General features: G+C 39.3%; 1 protein-coding gene across 2 annotated transcripts in view; it reads right to left on the reverse strand.

The window, feature by feature from the left end:
• LOC118446094 (protein groucho-like) overlaps positions 1 to 11050 on the reverse strand; it is a 41326-nt gene extending 30276 nt beyond the window's left edge. For both annotated transcript variants that reach the window (XM_035876332.2, XM_035876331.2), the window contains exon 1: positions 10363 to 11050. In XM_035876332.2, the coding sequence (XP_035732225.1) occupies positions 10363 to 10425 (63 nt within the window). In that variant the 5' untranslated portion in view covers positions 10426 to 11050. The remainder of the gene's footprint in view (positions 1 to 10362) is intronic.
• Between the last annotated feature and the right edge of the window lie 10415 nt (positions 11051 to 21465).

Raw genomic sequence — 21465 nt, forward strand, 5'->3', positions numbered from 1 at the left:
CACACGTACGTATTATGTATACAAATCATATATATATATATATATGTATATATATATATTTATTTATTTATTTATATATACAAACATACACCCACGGAAACACGGAATCGAATTTCTTATCGCGTTTCATTGTACAAGTCGGAGAAAGAAACATTGTGTTTAAATCTCGTGAAAAAGAAAAAAAAGAAAAAAGATACGAAAAGAGAATGTGCCAAGGAGAATATTCGCACACAAGTTTCTTCGTCGGCATTCGCCTACTTACAAAGAGGAGAAAGAGAGAGAGAGAGAGAGAGAGAGAGAGAGAGAGAGAAGAAGAGCCGACACAAACATCGAGAAAGGAAAGGAAAGGCGAAGAAAAAGAAAAAGGAGGCCCGGCATTTGGCTAAAAAAGAAGGACCACGGAGTTGGTACAGTGTATAGGTAAGTCTTACGAATCGGTTCCAGGCACTCCTTTGTTCGTCGAAACGTTCACCACGAAGGAAGGTCTCCCACGATGTGACAATGGGACCATTGATTCTGACGATGGTGAATGGCCGCGTACGGTCTCGCTTACCTTCCTAAAATTTCTCGATATTTCTCTTACGATAAACATATATGCATATGTATGTATACATATATGTATTTATATCGTGCATATACGTGCTATTGACGAACTAATTTCTTACTCTAAGGGAAACGTGGATCGGATACATTTGTATCTCATTCTTTCCTCACCTTTAACCTTTGTTTAGAAATCTTTCTTTTTTTTCCTTTTTTTTTCTCTCTCTTTCTTTGGCCTTGTCAAACTACAAAGGGAACATGGATAGACTTCCTATTTATTGCTTAGGAGAATATTTTAGAATCGATCCTATGGGGGATATTAGTTGAAGAATAGATCCTTCTTACCTGTCGATCCTATTCCAATGTTTATGTATAGTGAGAGGTATAAAGAAAAAGGAAAAGTAAAAGGGAAAGTATTATTATTAACTTAAGCGATTTCCATTATTAGCTGCAACATAAATTGCAGTGCAATATAAATTATCGATTGTGAAAAAAAGAAAAGGAAAGAAAATAAATCCACCACAAAAGTTGTTTATTAAAGATGAATAAATGGAATAAGTAACAGATAAGAAGGGAATATAAGCTATGATATAAAATAGTTTGGTGGCATTTCCTTCTTTCTTTTACGAGGCAGATTAACGAAACTGTGTACCGACATAAATCATAATAATTCCGGTTAATTATTTACGATCGTAGGTAACACCAATACCAAAAGCTATCTTTCAATATTCCTTTTCTTTTTATTTTTCGTTTATTTCTTTCTTTCTTTCTTTCTTTCTATCAAAGAATTAGAGACGTTTCCTGTTAAGTACGAATGTTATTTCGGTAAAACCCACTTAAAACCATTCGATGACTGTTTACGCGTTAGAAGAGTCTTCTAACGAAAGACTTGAAATACATAGAATCGTCACAATTCCTATGAAACGAGCCACAAAGAGAGTGTCGGGACTAAACTAGCAAGAGAAGTCTACGATCAAAGAGAGGTAGACGACTTCTCATCTACGTTCGTTTGAGTTAGGTCTTAAAGCTAAATTATTTGGCGGAATTCCAAAACTATCTTTCTATTTTCCGGTCACCTATTTTTGCGTTATAAGTTGTTCTAGCTATTATATATCCTATCTCCTCTTTTAAAGTTACTTAGACTCGCGTTATCTTCTTGTCTCTCCTCTCTCTCTCTCTCTCTTTTCTTTTTATTTTTTTTACTTTTTTTTTTTTTTTTTTTTTTTTGTAAGAAGAAACCATCTTGCCCCTCATTCTCGTTTTCAAGCTATCGTCTGAGTATGTGTTTATCGTGTCGTTAAAAGTGTCGACGACGTCGATCGTTAAAAAATAAATTCCATCGTAACTTTTTGAGCGTATAATGGAACGCGTAGAAAAAGAAAATAGAAACGTTATGATAAGGAAAAGAATAATACATATATATATGTGTGTGTGTGTGTGTGTATATATATATATATATATATATATGAAATTAAGAAACTCGGGAGTAAAATAAATACGTCTAATCGTTTGAAATTACTTGTAATAGAAGAAGAGCTAACGATTAAACGGATGATTAGAAAGACGATTATCTGAAAAACACGTTGCCGATACTAGATAAATCGAAAAGTTCTCGTTTGGTCAGTGAAAAGCGTTCTTCCGGTCGATCGCTTACGATCGAGCCAATTTCGACGAACGATAGATAAAACGAGTGCCACTCCAGATTCAGAGATACACATGCCTACGAGTATCAGCAAAAGGCGATAGAAATATACGCCGTTACTTATGTTATATTATATTATTTTATGTATGTAAGTACGTTGATCGAGTGCCTCGACGATTTCGCGAGAAGAGATACGACGACGAGATTGAAAAAAAAACAAAAGAAAAAAGCTCTACTCGAATGAGATTTCTTAAGAATCTGCCTTCGAATTTTGTAAAAAAAATTATATATAACCGATTTATAAATTTATTCCTTGACTTCACGCTACCAATTTCATGCGAAACAACTAAAATTTTCATTCTTCTCAACGTTGCTATTTTCTTTCTTTTTTTCCTCTTTTTTTTTTCTTTTTTTTTTTAAATACACAAACACGTTCCATTGAAAAGCAAAAGAAAAAAAAAAAGAAGAAGAAGAAATCATTGACAGATATTTATATGATTCATTTAGCGGTGAAAGATAATCGACTGTGAAACGAGTTTAAGAAGGAGTCACGTAAAATATTTGTTTGAGTCATTTACCTTTCCTTTCTATCTTTCACTCGGTTGGAATGAAATTATTTTCCAGGAAAGTCAAACGGAATCTTGACTACTTCGAAAGAGAGAAGAGGATCTATCTATCCGTAAGAAAGAGATCGATGGGGGTTGCTCTCGATGTTGGTGGTGATGGCACTTTTAAAAGAGGCGAGAATAAAGAAAGAGAGAGAGGGAGAGAGAGGGAGAGAGAGAAGAAGGGAAAAAAAGAAGTAAAAGAAGAAAGAAGGAAAGAAAAGAAAAAAAAAAGTAGACTTGATAGAGAGCGAAGGACGAGAAGAAGAGAGGAGCCGTTGAAACTTTCCGCCTGGAGTTTCGTAATGATCGACGGACCGGTTTGTCCGGAAATAATATTTGTACAGCTTGTACGTAAACAACCCTGGCGGCCCTCCAGAGCGCCAATAACACCGCCTGTGTCAACTCGGTCAAGCAGTACCGGAGACGGAGGAGTACGCGCGACCTTAAAATGAGTCACGACGATGCCAACAGACGAAAAAGGTTATTATGACGCTCCCGTTTTCAAATCGAACGCGTACCCATACCAAAGAAGAAAGTCTTTCTCATTTCCTTTTCGTACGATAAACCCGACGAAGTCTTTATCGCGATAAACCTTTCGATGACACGTAACAACGATAAAGAACACTTTTCTTTCCGTCACTATCTATGTATGTACATGCGTTGTACATGTGTATGTGCATATATATATATATATATATATATATATATATATATATATATTCTTTTTTTCGAGATCCCATCGATCATCGGGTCGATCACGCGATCGATCCTCTTCTAAAGAATTCGAGATACGTGAGAAGCAATAATAACGATAACTCGATCAAAATGAACTAAACGTGTATGCGAATATATGGCCGCGTGCGTATGTGAGTATCTCCGTCTCTCTGTCTGATATATATACAACGTGAAACTAGGAAAGAATTAAAGCCTGGTTATCATCGACGAACAACGATCGTTATCGCCGTTCATTCGTCTCGAGATTAACGAACAGCGGTGATTCGAGATCGTTTTTCCCTCTCTTTTTTTCTTCCTCTTCCTCCCTTCTTCTTCTTCTTTTACTTCCCCTTCTCGTCCATTAAACTCGACAATTTATCCGAACAGTTGTGCGTGCCAGTATATTCTTCGATTTTACAAGCAAGTTGAGCGCACTCGGAACACTCGTTTATTTTTTTTTTCTTTTTTTTTTTTTTTGTATATATAGACATATATGTATATACATATTATATACTTGTATTTGCACGTTTATTTATATAGGTGTCATTCGATTGATCTCGATGTTGTCGTGAGTTATTTTTCGGAGTCGACTTGTTTTAAGATAAGCGCGTTAAGATTATGCACGAGCACGAAGTCGTTCGATAAACGCGCATCGATTCGAATTCGTGACAGTTGAGAGAAAACGATAGGAGATAAAACGTAGCTTAAAACAACGCGATATCGAGAAGCATAAAGAAGACTTAAAAATAAAAATAGAAATAAAAAAAAAAAAAAAAAACAAAAATAAAAAAAGAAGAAAAGAAAAGAAAAGAAATAGGGAAAAAAGAAGAAGAAAGAAAGCAAACGGAGCAGCTATCGATCGTCGAATATCGGCGAAGAATTCACTTCGTTCTCGGAATAACCAACGATTTATTGAGCCTCTTATATTTGCTTATACAAAATCGTTATACAAACAAAAGATTAAAAAGCAGCTTATGATAATCAATCTTTTATTTCGTTTGTTGATTCGCGACGAAAAATTTGTAACACGATTTGTAACGAAAATTAAAAGATAAACTTCCTCGATGAAATTAATAAAACGAACCGAAGCTTTTCAAAGAACGGTGATGTTTGCGCACGCGCGAAAAGGGGAAAGAGTGATAGATACGTGCAAAAAGAGATAAATATAGAAATAGAGAAATACAGCGAAGTGAGCGAATAGCCGATGATCTCCGTTCGAGATCGCAACGACGCGGCTATTTTCACGTACGCGAGATTTACAATAGCCGACGATTACGTGCGACGCGCTTCGCTTCATTCCGCGGTACGATTCATCCCGTGTAATTAACAATGCATATTGCGGTCTCGTGCGGAAGCTTGCGGCCACGCGGGCCTCGAATTTCGTGCGATTCTCTCTCGTGAAACCTCACTACCCCTTCAATCCCTCTTTATATATACATCTCCCTCTCTCCATCTCTCTTTCTCTTTCCGCTATTCACTATTGCTCTCCTCTCTCTCTCTCTTTCTCTCTGCCTTTCTCTCTTCTCTCCTTCTCTCTCTCTCTCTCTCTCTTTCTCCCCTTTCTCGATTTCAATTTCGTTCTGATCCTACCGATTATATTCTCTCCGTTATACTCTCCGAGTCTACTTCTATTTCTGTCTTTCTCTCATTTCACCGATCATACATATATATATATTCATTCCATACATACATATATATATATGTATATATATATATATACACATACACATACATCTGTCTCCTTCTTTTCCCTTATCTACGTATCACCAACGAACAATTACGAACTTCACCGATGCACCCTTTCTAGAACTTTATGTACCTTTATAAGCACCGGAAATCTCTCCCTTTCGCTCCCTCTCGTGGTCCTTCAATTATCGTGCCAATTTCGTCGAAGCGAGAAGATCGCGTTTCGGTATGTTATCTCACCGTCGGGAATGTTTGCACGTGCCAGTTACGTGCCGCTATGCTTTTCCATCCTCGTTTCATCGCGTTCGAAATTGCTCGAAACGGGAAATCGTCGTCCCGCATGTAGATACACACATGGTACGACGAAGCGCTATATACCCACTACGACTTGAATTTTTATATATTTATATATATATATTTATTTATTTTTTCTTTTTTTTTTTTTTTTTTCCCCAAATAACTCCGAAACCGATGGCGTACGATGTTACATACGCATCTGTATTTCTTGTCGATCGGGACGAATACAAAACGAGAATAAATAAATAAATAAATAAATTCTCAAAATTTCGTCCTAACGAAACGTAATCAAATCTTCTCTCTTCGACGAGAGTACCCAAGTATGGAGATGAGGAATACAAATGTGTGTGAGGGAAAGAGAAAAAGGCGGAGAAAAAAGCGAGTAACGATAGGTCAAACAAGCGGAGAAACGCGATGACAATGGCGAGCAAATATGGCGGACGATGTCGAAGCCGATCGTAGTCCAGGTCATTTTTTATTCCAAAGAGCGTGCACCTGTGTTTACATTGGAGGCACTTGTCAACAATGCACCCTGCGCTTTCCCTCGTACGTATTCCGACTCGAGTCCCCACCCCTACTCTTTTCTCCCCAATCCTGTTCCGAGTTAGAGCCATAACCCCTCGCGTTACAAAAGGACACTGTCAATTTTACAGGGCTTTCGTGCGAGTTAATGGGATTATCGTATCAATCTGTAAAAAAGTTAAGAGAGCACTATATCTTTTACTATTTATAACCCGTGCAACCCGAACGTGCTCGTCTAATAATGAACGAAATAACGTTTTATCTCTAATAGAAATTAATTCACATTTCTCGTCGACGACACAACGACACTACGATGCTTTTATCATCCTGGACGGACAGAGTACAACGTAAACGATTTTGTCGATCGGCAAGGTACCTAGATCGAAAGTGGGCTACCCGCCATTTTCAAATATATCACGGCGACAGAATCAAATTTAAAATCTGTCTCCTCCGTGTTATCTCTGTATCTTTTTTTTTTTTTTTTTTTTTTTATGTTTTTATTTATCTATCCAGTCATCCGTCTATACTTTATACAGCTTCAGTGTGATATACATATACATATATATATTTTTTTTTCCACATTATTTGTGCATATAAACACATACATACATGCATACATACATACATATTCATATATATGTATACATACGTACATACGTACGTACGCATATGCATACATATATATGTATATATACGGAGAGAGAGAGAGAGAAAGAGAGAGAGAGAGAGAGAGAGAGAGAGAGAGACGGGTAATCGTTCATCTACGGCGTTTGTATATGCGGTGACGCGCAACGCGGTGCACGGATATAACGTAATTGCGGATACACCAGAGGTACCAGAGGGGGTGCTGTTATCGTGCGAAGCTCGTTCGCGACCTATACATTTATTCTCGTCCTCTCTCTCCACGCTCTTTCCCCTCACTCACCCCTCCCCCCCTCTCTCTCCCTCGTCCATTTCATAGGGGGATGCTGTTTACGGTCGAATAAAAATTTGCCCGCCGGCCAAATATTTTTTCGTCGTCGCCCTCGCTCGTTCTCGCCATCGCTTTTTCTTCACCCTTGGTTACGCACACGCATATACACGCATATTCCTATGCAACATACACGTGTATACATGCACGCATACGTACATACGTAAACTTATTTTCGTCGCGTTTTCTTCTAGTTATTCTCTCGAAAGACGAGAAATGAAATGGAAAAAAAAAAAAAGAAAAGAAAAGAAAAAAGAAAAGAAAAAAAATGACAACTCGCTTCGATCTCGTTAGTTAGTCGCAAGAGTCCTTTTATATCGCGTTTATGGTAAACGTGACGTAGAAGAAAAAAAACGGAACGAGCTCTCTTTCTCTCACACGCACGCACGCTCGCACGCACGTACGCACGCACGCACGCACTCTCATCTCGTCTCGTCTCGTCTCGTCTCGTCTCGTCTCGACGTCGACGCGAGAAAAAAGATTCGAGTGCGTTGAGAGAACCATAGCCGAACGTGAGTTTAAAAACTAAAAAGAGTGAAGCGAAAGGAGAAAATAAATACGCCCGATGAATTCGTTGGTACATAATACCTAACGATCTAAAAAAAGAATCGCTCTGTGTGTTTCTGCTCGTTTCCCACTGTCTGTCCATCTTTCTCTCTCTCTCTCTCTCTCTCTCTCTCTCTCTAGACATCCTGCGCCACACGAAAAATCGTCAATATTTGCCGGATCGACGTTTTTATTTCAGCGGAATGACATCGATAGGGGAGAAAAAAAAACGTGTAGCTTCCGCTCCGACAATACTGCCTATATTTCCTCCCCCCGCCCCTCTTACCACTCTTACCCTCCTCTTCCTCTTCATATCGCCCTTCGCGTACTGGTCCAGACCGGTCCGTCGTGCTTCGGTTTGGAAACGTCACGCTCGAAGGAAACGTAAACTATCGGTCATCGAACTCGAGAGAGAAAGAGATAGAAATAAAAGAGAGACAAACGGACAGACACAGACAAAGAGAGAGAGGGGGAGAGAGAGAGAGAGAGAGAGAGAGGAGGGAGATTACCGAGTAAAAAAAAAATTCACATTCGTGTCTCGTTTCTCTCAATGAAATATTTACCGAATGAGTCGGGCTATGTATTCGCGAAAGTTTCGTTTGAGAATAAAACGTGTAAAGACACGTTGGATGGATGTAACGTTAAAGGAACGTTTATTATTTAAGGACGAAAATGTAAAAGGATTACGTAAACGTATCCCTCTGTAAGATAATTGACTTACGAGAAAATAGTCGTAAAGATATAGAACTACTACCACTACTACTACTATATCTCCCTCGAAGAGAAGAGAATAATCGTCGTAGGACTGATCGGTTAGATCGAAGAAGCCCCTTGTAGTTAAGGCTTGTAATTTCTTCGACGATCCTTCCCTTCCTTTCTCTTCGTGTCCCTTATCGAAACGTAACACAACGTAAGTAGTACTAACTTATATCATGGATCGTTAATAAAATCGTGTGATGGTGGTATTTGGATCCTGTTTCGAAAGGACCCACCACCAAGTTAAATGTTTCGTGAAGTGTAGAGATTGTTTTACGCTTCGACGCCGTTATAATAATACTCGAGTATTCGAGTACGATCGGATCCTCGTATCTCTGAAAAGTTCGATATTCGATTTAGCGATCAGTAACCTAATTACATACATTTATGCTAGTTTGTCTTTGAACGAGATGAAGATTTGATCACACCCGTGGATCTATTTGTGAAAAGGGACTCAAAAATAAAATGGAATAAAGTTGGAAGAGGGAAAAAGGGTATTAAAAAAGATTAAAAAGGAGAGAGAAAAAGAAGAATATCACGTAGGAAAAGGCCAAAGCGCGATAAAATTATCCCAAGTTAATGACTGCTGAGAAGAAGAAGAAGAAGAAGAAGAAGAAGAAGAAGAAGAAGAAGAAGAAGAAGAAGAAGAAGAGAAGAAGAACTGTGTTGTCGGTCGTTGTGCACGCGCTGCTTCGTGTACACGTAAATTGGCCGTTGGAGGAGGAGGAGGAGGACGGCTTAAATTCCGTTTGTAATCTCTATGCTCGACGAGGCGGTATACCGAGGAGGAAACCACAGACTACGAAGCAGAACGTTGCGATCCCGAGTAGAACGCCGAGGATACTTTCACGGTTGCTTTGTATCGATAATCGCTGGATATTAGTCGAGAGAAGAGCTCGGTCATGAGCTAGACGCTTTGTAACCGGCCCCACGATATATACCGGAGACCCCCATTCTAATATTATTTCCGAACGAACCTTCTTCGGTTGTAAAAAAGAAAAAGAAGTAAAAAAATGAGAGAGAGAGAGAGAGAGAGAGAGAGAGAGAGAGAGAAAAATAAAAACAACAAATTTTTCCTCCTCTTTCCCAATTTCTCTAAGACTTTCAATTCGAGAAAATAATTTCACATTGGACGAACACATTAACAACATAACGTACAATACGAGATATGTTTCTTCCCGTGTTATTCCTGTTATTATCGACAGAACTGAAAGTTTACTACTTGAATAATATTTTTTTCGAGTTATTTTTTTTTTTCCGACGACGGATCTTCTAAAATTTAAAAATTACGAAAATACGTCTAATCATTTCGACGATAATAAAATGTCTTTTACCATTCATAGATAATTACGTACGCGTGCATGTAAAACATATGTATGTACGTGGAACAGCTCTGTCGTCTGATAAATTGATTCGAGTGTTTAGGAAAAATCAGTTGGAATAAAATCGTTCGGTTCTTCTCGGAGTCTCGACGTGAACGAACATAATATACATTTTAGAAAGTACGAACCACTTTGTGCTTCTCGCGACGACGATGACGACTACTCCGGGAATCTCGCCTTTGAAAGTGCGACACACGTATTACGGAAGATATATTGCTTAAGTTTACAACGGTTTAGCTAATCATCGAGCTTCGTGCTCTCTCTCTCTCTCTCTTTCTCATACGATAGACGAGAGTTATTAGCCGACGGGCTCGTAAATTTCTTAACGAAATAGCCTCCTTCTATCTTCTGCGCTTTAGATTTTCAAGCGGCCACCTGTATCGGAACTTTACGTAAGTATGCTTCCCATTGAGATCGAAAGAAAAGATAAACGATTTGCTCTCTCTCTCTCTCTCTCTCTCTCTCTCTTTCTTTATTTCTTTCAAGTCGATGAGCAAGGTCGAAATTGCTTCTCGACAACCAGCGTCCTATCTTTTAATAATCGTTTAAAACCACAGTCGATGATCGAAGAAAGAGACAAAGAATGGAAGGTAGGGTGGAAGGAGTAGGGGGAGGGGAAGGAAGAAAAGAAAAGGACGTAAGTAAAAAAGGAGAAAAAAAAAAGAAAGAAAGACGGCAAAGTAAGTTTCGAGCACTTACCGGGTGTCGTGCCGCAGCTGCCACGGCCACAGCTGCCGCATTTATACCGGCACTGGGGTACATCTTGTCGCGAGAATTCCTCAAAGAGGCTAGGACGAGGCCGCGGCCTTCCTTGGTGCCTCCACGTCGTTGCCGTCGGTGTACGCGATCGTTTTTCTCTTCTTATATCACCGTTCCTATCTATCCTCTTCAAGTATATCCAATTGTATCCCAGATCATAGCATGTACGCACTATTATTCCACCAAGGTATAAAAATATCTAAAGGAAAAACGGAATAAACAAACGATCGAGTTACTTCCTTTTCACGCGTTCCGATCGCACACGACGACGCACTGTAATCGCTCTCCTTCTTTTCTTTTTTCTTTCCCTTCTCTTTTTCCTTTCTCTTTTATTTCACCAGAAAAAAAAAAGAAATGAAGATGCTCCCGTACGCGAAGCACTCACACAAACGCACTTGTCCCGTTCGTTTCACGGGATATCACCGAATGAAATGTGCTCTTTTTTTCTTTTCCAATATGTATTATCCCTCCTTCGAACGTACGAAATAGAAATCGTTTACGACGATGAATCACCTAAACGTAAAGCACTAAAGTCGTTTGTACTCACGCGAGTATCTTTTTTACGCGCAAGAAACGCGAGATCAACGTAACGATCCTTCCTCCACGGCGGACGGGTATCAACTAATCAACCGCAGACTCGAGAAGCACCTCCCCACCATCGCGCCGCTCTCATCCCCTCCCCACGGCTCGCCGCCGAACCACGTGGTCTCGTGCTTATTCCTACCTCTCTCGCTCTCCAGCTACGCCACACTCACTCGCTAACCCTAACCAGACGCGGATCGTTTTCGACGAGTGCCCTACGCTTCTTTTGCTTTTTCTTTTTTTCTTCTTCTCTCTCTCTCTCTCTCTCTCTCTCTCTCTTTCTCTTTCTCTCTATTCACTACACTTCCTTTGTAACATCATTATCGTTACATTTTTTTTATTAATTTAATTATTATTATTAAACATTAGTTTGGATATAAGATTTAGATATAAGTATAGATGTAAGTTTAGACGTAATCAATGGAATTGCGAATTATTAGAAAAATCATTATTTTTCTAAACACTTTTGAATTTATTAGCCGTAATTTCAATTAATAATAATATATTTTATTTCGTGCGAAGGTTTGCCCTTTGAGGGAGAGAGGGGAAATAGATTTGACGTCAAAATAAAGGAAAATCCGGTTCTATCGCAGTTCCCCTTCGTTTTCCTTTCCCCTACGAAAAGTAATTCGTCATTCCATTGGAGAGCTCGCCCTTTTCCACGCTCGAATCTATCTCATTCACGCTGACGAATCTTCCGTATTCAAGTTAGGATCTCTCTCATCCGTATCAGCCTGCAGCAGCCTTACCACGTTTTCATTTTCGCTCTTACAAGCGGCCAACCGTTTCATCCGCTCTCTCTCTCTCTCTCTCTCTCTCTCTCTCTCTCTCTCTCTCTCCCCTTTCTCTTGCAACTCTCACTCACCCTACTCGTTGTCTCGCTAACGACCGAGACTCTTCCTCCTTCTCTCTTTCAACCCCCGTTTCCTACTCTTGTTTCTTTCACAAGGGACAAGCGTATTTCTACGTTAGGAGGAGTCTACCCGCATATACGACACACAGAAAGAGAGAAAGAGAGAGAGAGAGAGAAAGTGTAATTCAACCCTCTTCTTTGGTACGGTGCAACCTTCGACGACCTTTCTGTCTCGACCCTCAACAAACAGTTATTATCACTCTGCCCTTTCCTGCGCTCGACACGGTGATACTTAATCTTGCCGGTTATTTCGTGGCATCGCCACGAACGAAACGCGAGAAGAAAACGGACGAAACCAACGAAGCTAAAATACTCGTCTCGTCGTCTTTCTAAATTTATCCGAGGTACTACCCATTTATTGAGCTATTCAAAAAAAATTCCACGCATTACGAGAAAATAAATTGCGAGTACTTACGTTCATACATATGTATGTACGTATGTACATATGTAGATCTCTTTTTCTAAGTTTTATACAATAATAGTTGGGTGGTCGTTATCGTATATTTTTATCTTAGCCGTGTGCGAACGAGTCTAAACAAAACGGCGTTTCGTTCGACCTTGCATCAAAAAACCACTTTGTTATCGCTCTTTTCTAGGTTCGACAAATTCATTTTTCTTTTTTTTTTTTTTTTCATTTTTCTTTTTTTTTCTTCTCAACGTCATCATAATTATACGACACTCATAGTTCCGTCAAAGTTATTCATCACTGTTAAACCCGAACGACGATAGCGTTGATTGCGTTCTACTTGGAATGGATAGAAACAGTGTATAAGATCACGTAAGTTTACAAGGATTCGCAAACATATCGTAAACGTAATGATAGGCTAGTACTCGAGGAGAACAACAACGACAATGACGATCGTTATATCGTCGTGGAAAAATGTCGCCGTCTGTCGAAGCTCTATCGTCACGTAAATTCTTCCTCGATATCTCTCCCACGACTTATCGACGTGTCGTACTCGTCGCACGGATAAAGCTTCGAAAGAATTACTTTATTCCTATCAGATATATATATATATATATATATATATATATATACATTTTGTCCATATAATACATATGTATATACGTAGGTATGTACGTAGACACGTATAGAGGACGTATTAAAGGTAAGATAAGAGTTATCGGATTGTTGACTTCCGAACGAACGACTTCTCGATATATCATCGTTCAAGTAGATCGTTCTAGTCATCGACTATTTACGTTTGTAATTCACTCCGCAAAATTCCGCTATGGATCTTTATCCGTTCTTTAAGAGCCATCTAATAGATGGTGATATGCGTGATAAATCATAAAGAAAATAGAAAGGATCGCACTTTTAAATACGTCATTTCTCTATCCGAATGAAGACATTTTCTAAAGCGTTATTACGACGATCATTTTCATCGTGAAACATTTCATTTCAATCCGGCGCAATGCACGATCTTAGCTCGAAAGAGAAATGTTAAAGTTTACGTGACACTTTTGATAGCCCGGCGCGTATCGACCCGGTGGTTATCCATAGTCTCTCGACGGAGTTCATTTGTGTGAAATTTTTAGACTTTGCGGTTACGGTTCGAAGGTCTATCGTATGACGAAGAAAAAGAAAAGGAAAGAAAAAGAAAAAGAAAGGAATAGAAATTGTTTCAAGAAATTTCATCGACGGTCATAAAATTTCGTCGGACATTAATCCATATACCCTTGGACAAAAGGATAGCACGCGCGTGCTATCATTGGGTGGATAAAATCAAATTCGACGAATGATATATAAAAATAATACGCAATAGTAATATAATATATAACTATAAGTGATATGATATAAGAGTATCTAATGGTAATATAACTTTATAATAGTATCTAATTTTGTTCAAAATACTGATCATTCTTAGTTCGAAATGAATGACGTTCGAAGATCAAGAAGGTATGTATGATTTGAAACAACTCTTGACGTTTCGGAAATGTCAGATGGTAACTTTAGAAAGGATGAATTCGTTCGTAAAGCCACGTTTGAATGTAAACGAGAATCGTCGTTACGAGCGTCGAACTCGATGGACCGACGTAACGTGGCAAACGTATGAACTTCATCTCGCCCAGTATGAGAATATGTTGCAGATATACCTATGTTCGGCTCGCTCTTGTTGTATCCGTATTTGTATACACGCATATGTGGAATATCGTAGGACGTGTAGGAGAGAATGTATATACCAATGTATATGTGCATGTACGCATTCATCTATGTATGTATGTATGTATGTATGTATGTATGTATGTATATGTACGTAGGTAGGGTGGCGCGTCATTGGCAGCGTCATTGTGCTCCGCATCGTGCTCCCGTACATACGTACGTACGTACGTACGTATAGTACGTACTATAGAGAGAGATACATACGTGCAGTTGCCTTGTTGGAAAGCGTGTTTATTGGTTAATTGCATCATTCTTGCCAAGTGCTCGGCTGCCAATTGGCTCGGCCATCAATCGGTGCGTGGTAGGTACACGTCCGCTCGATATCCGACGAAAGCGTTTCGCGTTACAGAGACGTCAGGATCGTATTCGATCGTGTTTGCGCCCACGCGCGAGAGATGCTCGTCGATCGTCGATAATTTACCAAGATATTAACAAAAATCAAGATCTATTAAGAGCATAAAGCTTATTAAACCCTTATTAACTTAGTCTTATATAGATATATACTTTTTACGTATTATTATTTTTCAATGTATATATATCCATTTTCGTTCTTTTACTTAATTTTCTTAAACTTAACGTTGAAAAAGAATCCCTTTTAAACTCGACGATAGAACATTTTAAAAGTTTCATCGATACACATTATACAAAGAGAAATACTTTGAAGGCGATCGTATTATTTACTTGTGTTCGATAGATGTAATCGTCCTCGAAGTAGGACGAGAGAAGACCCTCGTGAATTTTTGATAGTACCAGCTAGTGTATCAGATTACACGCTACCTCGTTTAATAGATCGATCGTTTGCGGATTTTATCGTAAAACGTTGGACTACCGACAACTATGTACGTGAGTTTATTCGCGGAGAGACTTCTTCTCTCCTCCGAGTAGATTCCACGTCATCGATATTTCATATTCTTGTTTCCGATCTTACGATAAGGATCGATTTATTTCGAAATATATCTGCCTTGTAAAGATTAAAGAAGTTTCATAGGTCGATCCTTCGATACCCCAAGAGAGAATTATTTTTATACTACATATATATATATATATATATATATATATATATATATATATAAATGTTTAATTCTCTATTTTCTATTCGATAATCAACTTTGTGATTACATAAATACGTAAATATATACATATATCGTAATTGTTATGCGTAAGAGGCATATGATATTGGTGCGAATCAAAAGGCATTATATTCGATAGGAAGATCGTAGTAACACAATGATATCTCTATCGAAAGGTATAATAGGAATAACAGATATCCGAACATTCGAAGAGGGAAAATCTTTGGTGAACAGTGAGAGTATCCCTCTCTTTCTCTCCCTCTCTCTCTCTCTCTCTCTCTCTCTCTCTCTCTACATGGATAATACACGTGTAGGAATATCGGTCGGTAGCTTTGACGATTAATCATCGATAGTTCGTTAGCCTTCCACCACGACGGATGGAAAACCTCGTGGAGAGAAACGATCCGATATATTGTATAGAGTAGAGTCGCTCGAATCGTATCTCTAAAGTCGCTTTTGCGGAACGAAACTCGTTAACTCTTTCTCTCTGTCGTTCCACTGTCGCGTAGCTCTGAAACGGCTCGACACGATAAAAATATTCTTCTATCAGTATTGCTCTTTAACATTTTTTTTCTTTTTTGTTTTTAAATTTATCGAACGAACGGCGACCCTATTAAAACCGATAGATTTTTATAATTTCGAATATATAACATTGAGGGAAATAAATCATTATCTTTTTTGTAATACTTTCTTAATATTTTCTTGAAAGGACAGTCGGACAGACAGATAAATAGATGGATAGACAGACAGACAGACAGATAGATAGATAGAGAGAGAATGAGAGAGAGGGCAAGAGGGAGATACTTGGTGATGAGCCAAGGATGATAAACGGAGGCTTGGAACTCTACTCTCAGGAACGTAGTATGCGTCGTGTATCGAAAAAAATACGTTGCCATGCGGTAAACTCTTAACAGGGCGCTCTACCGTAGCGGTGAGTGTAATATAAAAGAGCGAACGAGCAGGAAAGAGAGAGAGAGATAGAGAGAGAGAGAGAGAGAGAGAAGGCATTATAAGAAAGGAAAAAAAGGAAGGTGGAACGTCGGTGGAAGCCGAGGACGAGGGTTTTCGTCGCTGCATCGAAGCGGGGCGAAATGACATTACGTACCGCGAAGGCGCGATGCAGAAAAAGCTCTCGAGCCTCGAGCGACGCTTCGTCGTCGTCGTCGTCGTCGACGGTAACGAAGAGAAGGAAATGGAGAGAGAGAGAGAGAGAGAGAAAGAGAGAGAGAGAGAGAGAGAGAAAGAAAGAGAGTGAGGGAGGGGAAGGGAGAGGGTGGTGGAGGAACGGGGAGGATGATGGCGGTGACGACGACGACGACGACGGTGGTAAAAAAGCGCTCGAAAAGTTCCGCTATCCAGCTCGAACGCTCTCGCCCGGATTCGAGCCTCGTGATTATATTCCTCTTTCCCTCTCTCCCTTTCTCTCTCACTCTCTCTCTCTCTCTCTCTCTCTCTCTCTCTCTCCCTCATCTCTCCTCCTCATCCATCGTACCTCCGTGTTACATGCGTGTGCCGCGTACAGGTTAGTTTGACAAATTTTTCTCGACAGATGCTACCCCTCTCTTGGTAGGAAAAAAGAAAAAAAAAAAAATTCAAATTTTCGTTACACCGTCTGGACGGGCGAGAATAGTTATTGAAAATGACTGGGTGCTTTTTAGTTAATACAGTTTTTCGTCACTTTTTCTTCGTTCTTTCGTATCTTTGAATAAAAAATGTTTTGGACCAGGTTAGAAGTTCTAATAGAAATTGACATTGACGTGATTGTACGAACATTTTGGTTTCACCTTTATACGTCGTAAATTTTTCATTTAGAACAATTCGTAAGGATCTTCTATCTATCGAGAAAAAAGAATTGGAGGATGGGGAGGAGGGTGGGATAGAACGGTGATAAAAAGAAAAGAAAGAGTACAGAAGAAAAAGAAAAAACGGCGCGAACGTAAATTCGCTAAAGCGTATGACGAGGGAGAATGGAAAATGGCCGATCGATGGAAGATCAAATTTGCCGAAGCGCGCGTATTTCGAATATCCGGAGTTCCTCTTTGGTTAAGGACGTCGAAAGCGGAAAAGAAAAGGAAAAAAGACAGAGACAGATAGACGGAGAAAGAGAGAGAGAGAGAAACGAAGCCGTTTTCACGTAAGCAAAAAACGAGAATGTTCGGACGGAATAAGCGCGCGCACCTTCGTCAATTTGATTGGACTTTTAGCGAGAGGAGGTAGATAGGTAGGTAGGTAGGTAGGTAGGTAGGTAGGTAGATAGGTAGGTAGGTAGGTAGGTAGATAGATAGATAGGTAGGTCCTCGTACTATCTATCGACGGGGAGCATAATTTCCCGAGCGGCGTGGAAACGGGCCGCAAGAGAGTAAACGGGAAACCGCTCACTTTTTCCTATCCGTCAGAATAAAGGAGGTAGAAGAGAGCGAGAGAGAGAGAGAGAGAGAGTAAGAGAAGAGTCGGGAGAATAGAGTCGGGAAATCGAGAGGCAAGAAGATGCGCTCGAAAGAAGAAGGAACGAAGACGGAACGAAGCCGAAGAGCGGAGGAAGCTGGTACACGGTGCGAAATGCTCTTCACTGATTTCCTTCTCTAAATATGGCTGCCTTCGACATATATCCAGTCCCTCTCTTTCTATCTGATTCACTCTCCTAGTCTACCATCTCCGTCCTTTGTGGGGGCTCTGGTTCACCCCCGTTCCGATAACCACCACTACTACCATCACCATCACAACTGAGAAAGAGAGAGAGAGAGAGAGAGAGAGAGAAAGAGAGAAGCGAGTCTGCTTGGCCGAAGTTCTACTTGATTGCCAAGGCGTCTTAACCTCGGCCCCGAACGTTTGTCCGCGCGGAGAAACCCAAGTATCTTCTCGTCTCGTCGAAAGCGTACGTAGTGCGTTCGTAGATCGGCCTATAAGAATCGCTTGTACGTTCGCGCGGCCAACCTCGTAACGGGAAAAAGTAGTGGGCAACGCCCAAACACGAATAAAGAGGCGTCGTCGACGATGAAAAAGGCCAATCCTGCCGGAAGAAGGCGAACCAGTCGACCAACTACGGCACTCCGATCGCAATCCAGACCGTTGCTCGTTCAGTCCGCGCGGACTCTTTCTGTCTCTCTTATCGTCTCCTCTTACCGTCTCTTTCTATCTCCCTCGCACCCAAGCTTGCTACGACCTTTATTATGTGCCTTTCCTACGCTGTGTGGGCCCGTGTACCGTGCGCGCATAGACGCGGTTATAACCGAGAGCAAGGTGGCTATACCTTCTTCTCCTTTCTCTCTCTCTCTCTCTCTCTCTCCTTCTTTCTCTTTCTGTCTCTTTCTCTCTCTCTCTCTCTCTCTCTCTCTATCTCTATCTCTCTGTCTCTCTTTCGCTTGCTCTCTCTTCAATACGGAGAGATCCTGCACGTTGAGAAACGCCGAAGGAGGGAATCTCCTCTTCTCGTAAGCGAGACAAGGAATAGAGAGAGAGAGAGAGAAGAGAGAGAGAGAAGGACGACGCGAAACGACGAACGAACGTTTCCGTAGCACGAACCGCGAAGAGAGAAAAAAAATCAAAAGAAAAGAAAATGTTCGACGGGATAGCGGCACCCAGCCACTTACAGATCCAAACTCTCCTTCTTCGACCAATTAATACCACACCGCCTTTCGATCCCTCGTGACTTCCGAAAACTCTTTTCTCTCCTTTCTCTCTCTCTCTCTCTCTCTCCCTCTCTCATTCTTTCTCTTTTTTATCGGTGTCCTTTTTATTTCCCAAGAACCGACGGTCATCGTGTATATATGAGACTGTAGCGAATAAAAAATTGTAAACGTGTTCTAGATACAGGTACGAGAGAGGAGACAAAGCAAAGTAAACGGTCTTTCATTTCTTTTTTTTTTTCTTTTCTTTTCTTTTCCTCTCGCTTATTCATAAAAAGTATATTCGGTTTTTCGATCGACGAATTTTTTTTTCTTCTTTTTTCTCTTTCTTTCTTGTTTCGATCGAGTTTTTCTGATCGACAGTTTTTTCGATTGACACCTTTTTATTTATTTATTTCTTTTTTTTTTTTTTTTCGATCTACAACGGCTTATTCATTTGACAGTTTTTTTTTCCGAACTATCTTAAAAAATTACTCTCTTGCGAATCCGTTCAAAGGGATTAACGCTTGGAAATTGATGACAAAAGAAACAAAAACAAAAAAAAAAGAAGAAAAATAGAGTAAAAAGACAACCAAAAGAAAGGAAAGAAAAAAGAATCTTGTAAATTTTCGTCAAATTTAATTATTGTATATGCGTGCGTACATAGATGTATATATATATATATATATAGGTTAAGTTGGAACGAAATAGGGGGCCTGTGGGGGGGGGGAAGCGAGGAGACAATTGTGTGTGGTTCATCGAAAGAAGTCAAAGGCAGCTAACTCGTCGAGCGATCAATTAGAAAAGCGCGGTACACGTCGAGGAATTAAATCGCGAAGCGGAACGATAGGTGTCGTCCAATGATGATTCGCGAAACAACGAAATACCGCGTACCGTGAATTTGGCTACCACGCGTTTCGAGTTCGGTCGAGTTCGTTGAAAAATAGTGCATTGGCAAAAAAGCCGAGAAACAATCGTCTGCCCTGCTGCCACCGTTGTCCGTGGGAGTCCGTCGGCTTCGAGCTCTCGTCTCGTGTAACCAACACGCCTACCGATTTTATACCGTTACGCTCGTATTTACGAATGCGCCAAAGAGCGCGTCGGCTTACCATCACGGTCATTCGATTTTCACGAAATATCCGAAAAATTGCTCGTTCGATCGCTCTCAGATATATATCTATTTGCACGCACGCATATACATGTACGTATGTATGCAATATATATATATATATATATATATATATGGGCCCGATGATTATGAAAGTGGTATAACAATAATTCAAATATTTATCCTACGCATTTTTGTTCTCGCACATACTGTTCTTAAAAATTTGTTAAATTGCATCAAGAGAATTATTTTTCAATAAAATAATATTACAGTGCGTACTTACTTTTTCTTAACGTTTGCCATTGTAGAAATATAAGTTTTAAATAATTTAAATATTCTCTTTCATAATAATCGGTTATATATCATTATTGTATAAGCATATACCGTGCGTTAAGTTCTATTATTTTACTTGCAACGTTTCGAAAGTATTTTATTAATAAGATATTTTTCTCCTTGGATAGATTAGTACGTCTAACTTTGAACAAAAATATGCATACACACACACACACACACACATATATATATATATATATATATATATATATAATCCTTCTAGAAAAATATAATTATTGAAAAATTGATTGATTTTTATTGCTTGAAGAGCGTTGCGAAAATTTGATTTGATAGTTTTTAAGCGTACAAGCCTCCTGGACATTGGTATTCACGCGTCGTCGGTTCGCTCGTTTTACGAGAAATATATCTCGTTATCGTTCCATGCATCAACTTGTCGTCCAGCGATAACACGGAATGAGACAGAAAAGGATGGGAGAGGACAGCTTTTCATATCAAGGGTGTTTAATTTCGTTAACATCAATGGTAATTCGTTTAACGACTTTTGTTTCGCGTGACTTACGATCCAATATGGCCGATTGTGATTTAGAGTTGCAGCGTTAACTGCACCAAACTCCGGCTTACACCTTTGCAAATTTATTTTCTACGAAATATTTTATCGAACGAACAAACGAACGACCTTCCAAGCTCAACGACCCAAAATTTTTATCGAATTAACAAAACGGTACTTGTAGTTTTCTTTTCTTTTTTTTTTTATCTTTTTTCTTTCCATTTTTTTTTTCTATTTCTTTTTCTTTTTTTTTTTTTTTTTTTTTACAAGATTTTCTTTCCGACGAATGTTAACCTTGTGAAAGTGAAAGCTAGGATTTGAATTAAATTAGAAATGTGAACGTACTCGAGCAAAATATGATATAAATCTTTGCGTTATATATATATATATATATATCACGATTTTCATTTATAATTAGATATAATTAGAGAGATAGATGTACGGATCCTCTTTATTTATATAGTTTCATCGAAATTGTTATTTATGTATTATAAAGAAGACACGATCGTGCCATCTGCGATCTTATTCTTGTACTACATGGCAAACCGAAAGATTTCTATCTTGCATTCGAACTAAAGAACATAGAAATTAATTGGCTAGAGAACTATTACCGGAATTCTAAGAATGGAATTTCTCGAAGTCCAAGTTGAATTACTTAAATACATACATACGTTCTTTATTTTTCTGTTAACATTTTGTTACTTATGCATACTGTTAGAATGTATAAGAAATTAATACTTGTTAGAAATCTATTCAAAAA

Source organism: Vespa mandarinia, chromosome 1 (genome assembly GCF_050613455.1).
Source record: "Vespa mandarinia isolate Hongniang chromosome 1, ASM5061345v1, whole genome shotgun sequence".
Lineage (NCBI taxonomy): Eukaryota > Metazoa > Arthropoda > Insecta > Hymenoptera > Vespidae > Vespa > Vespa mandarinia.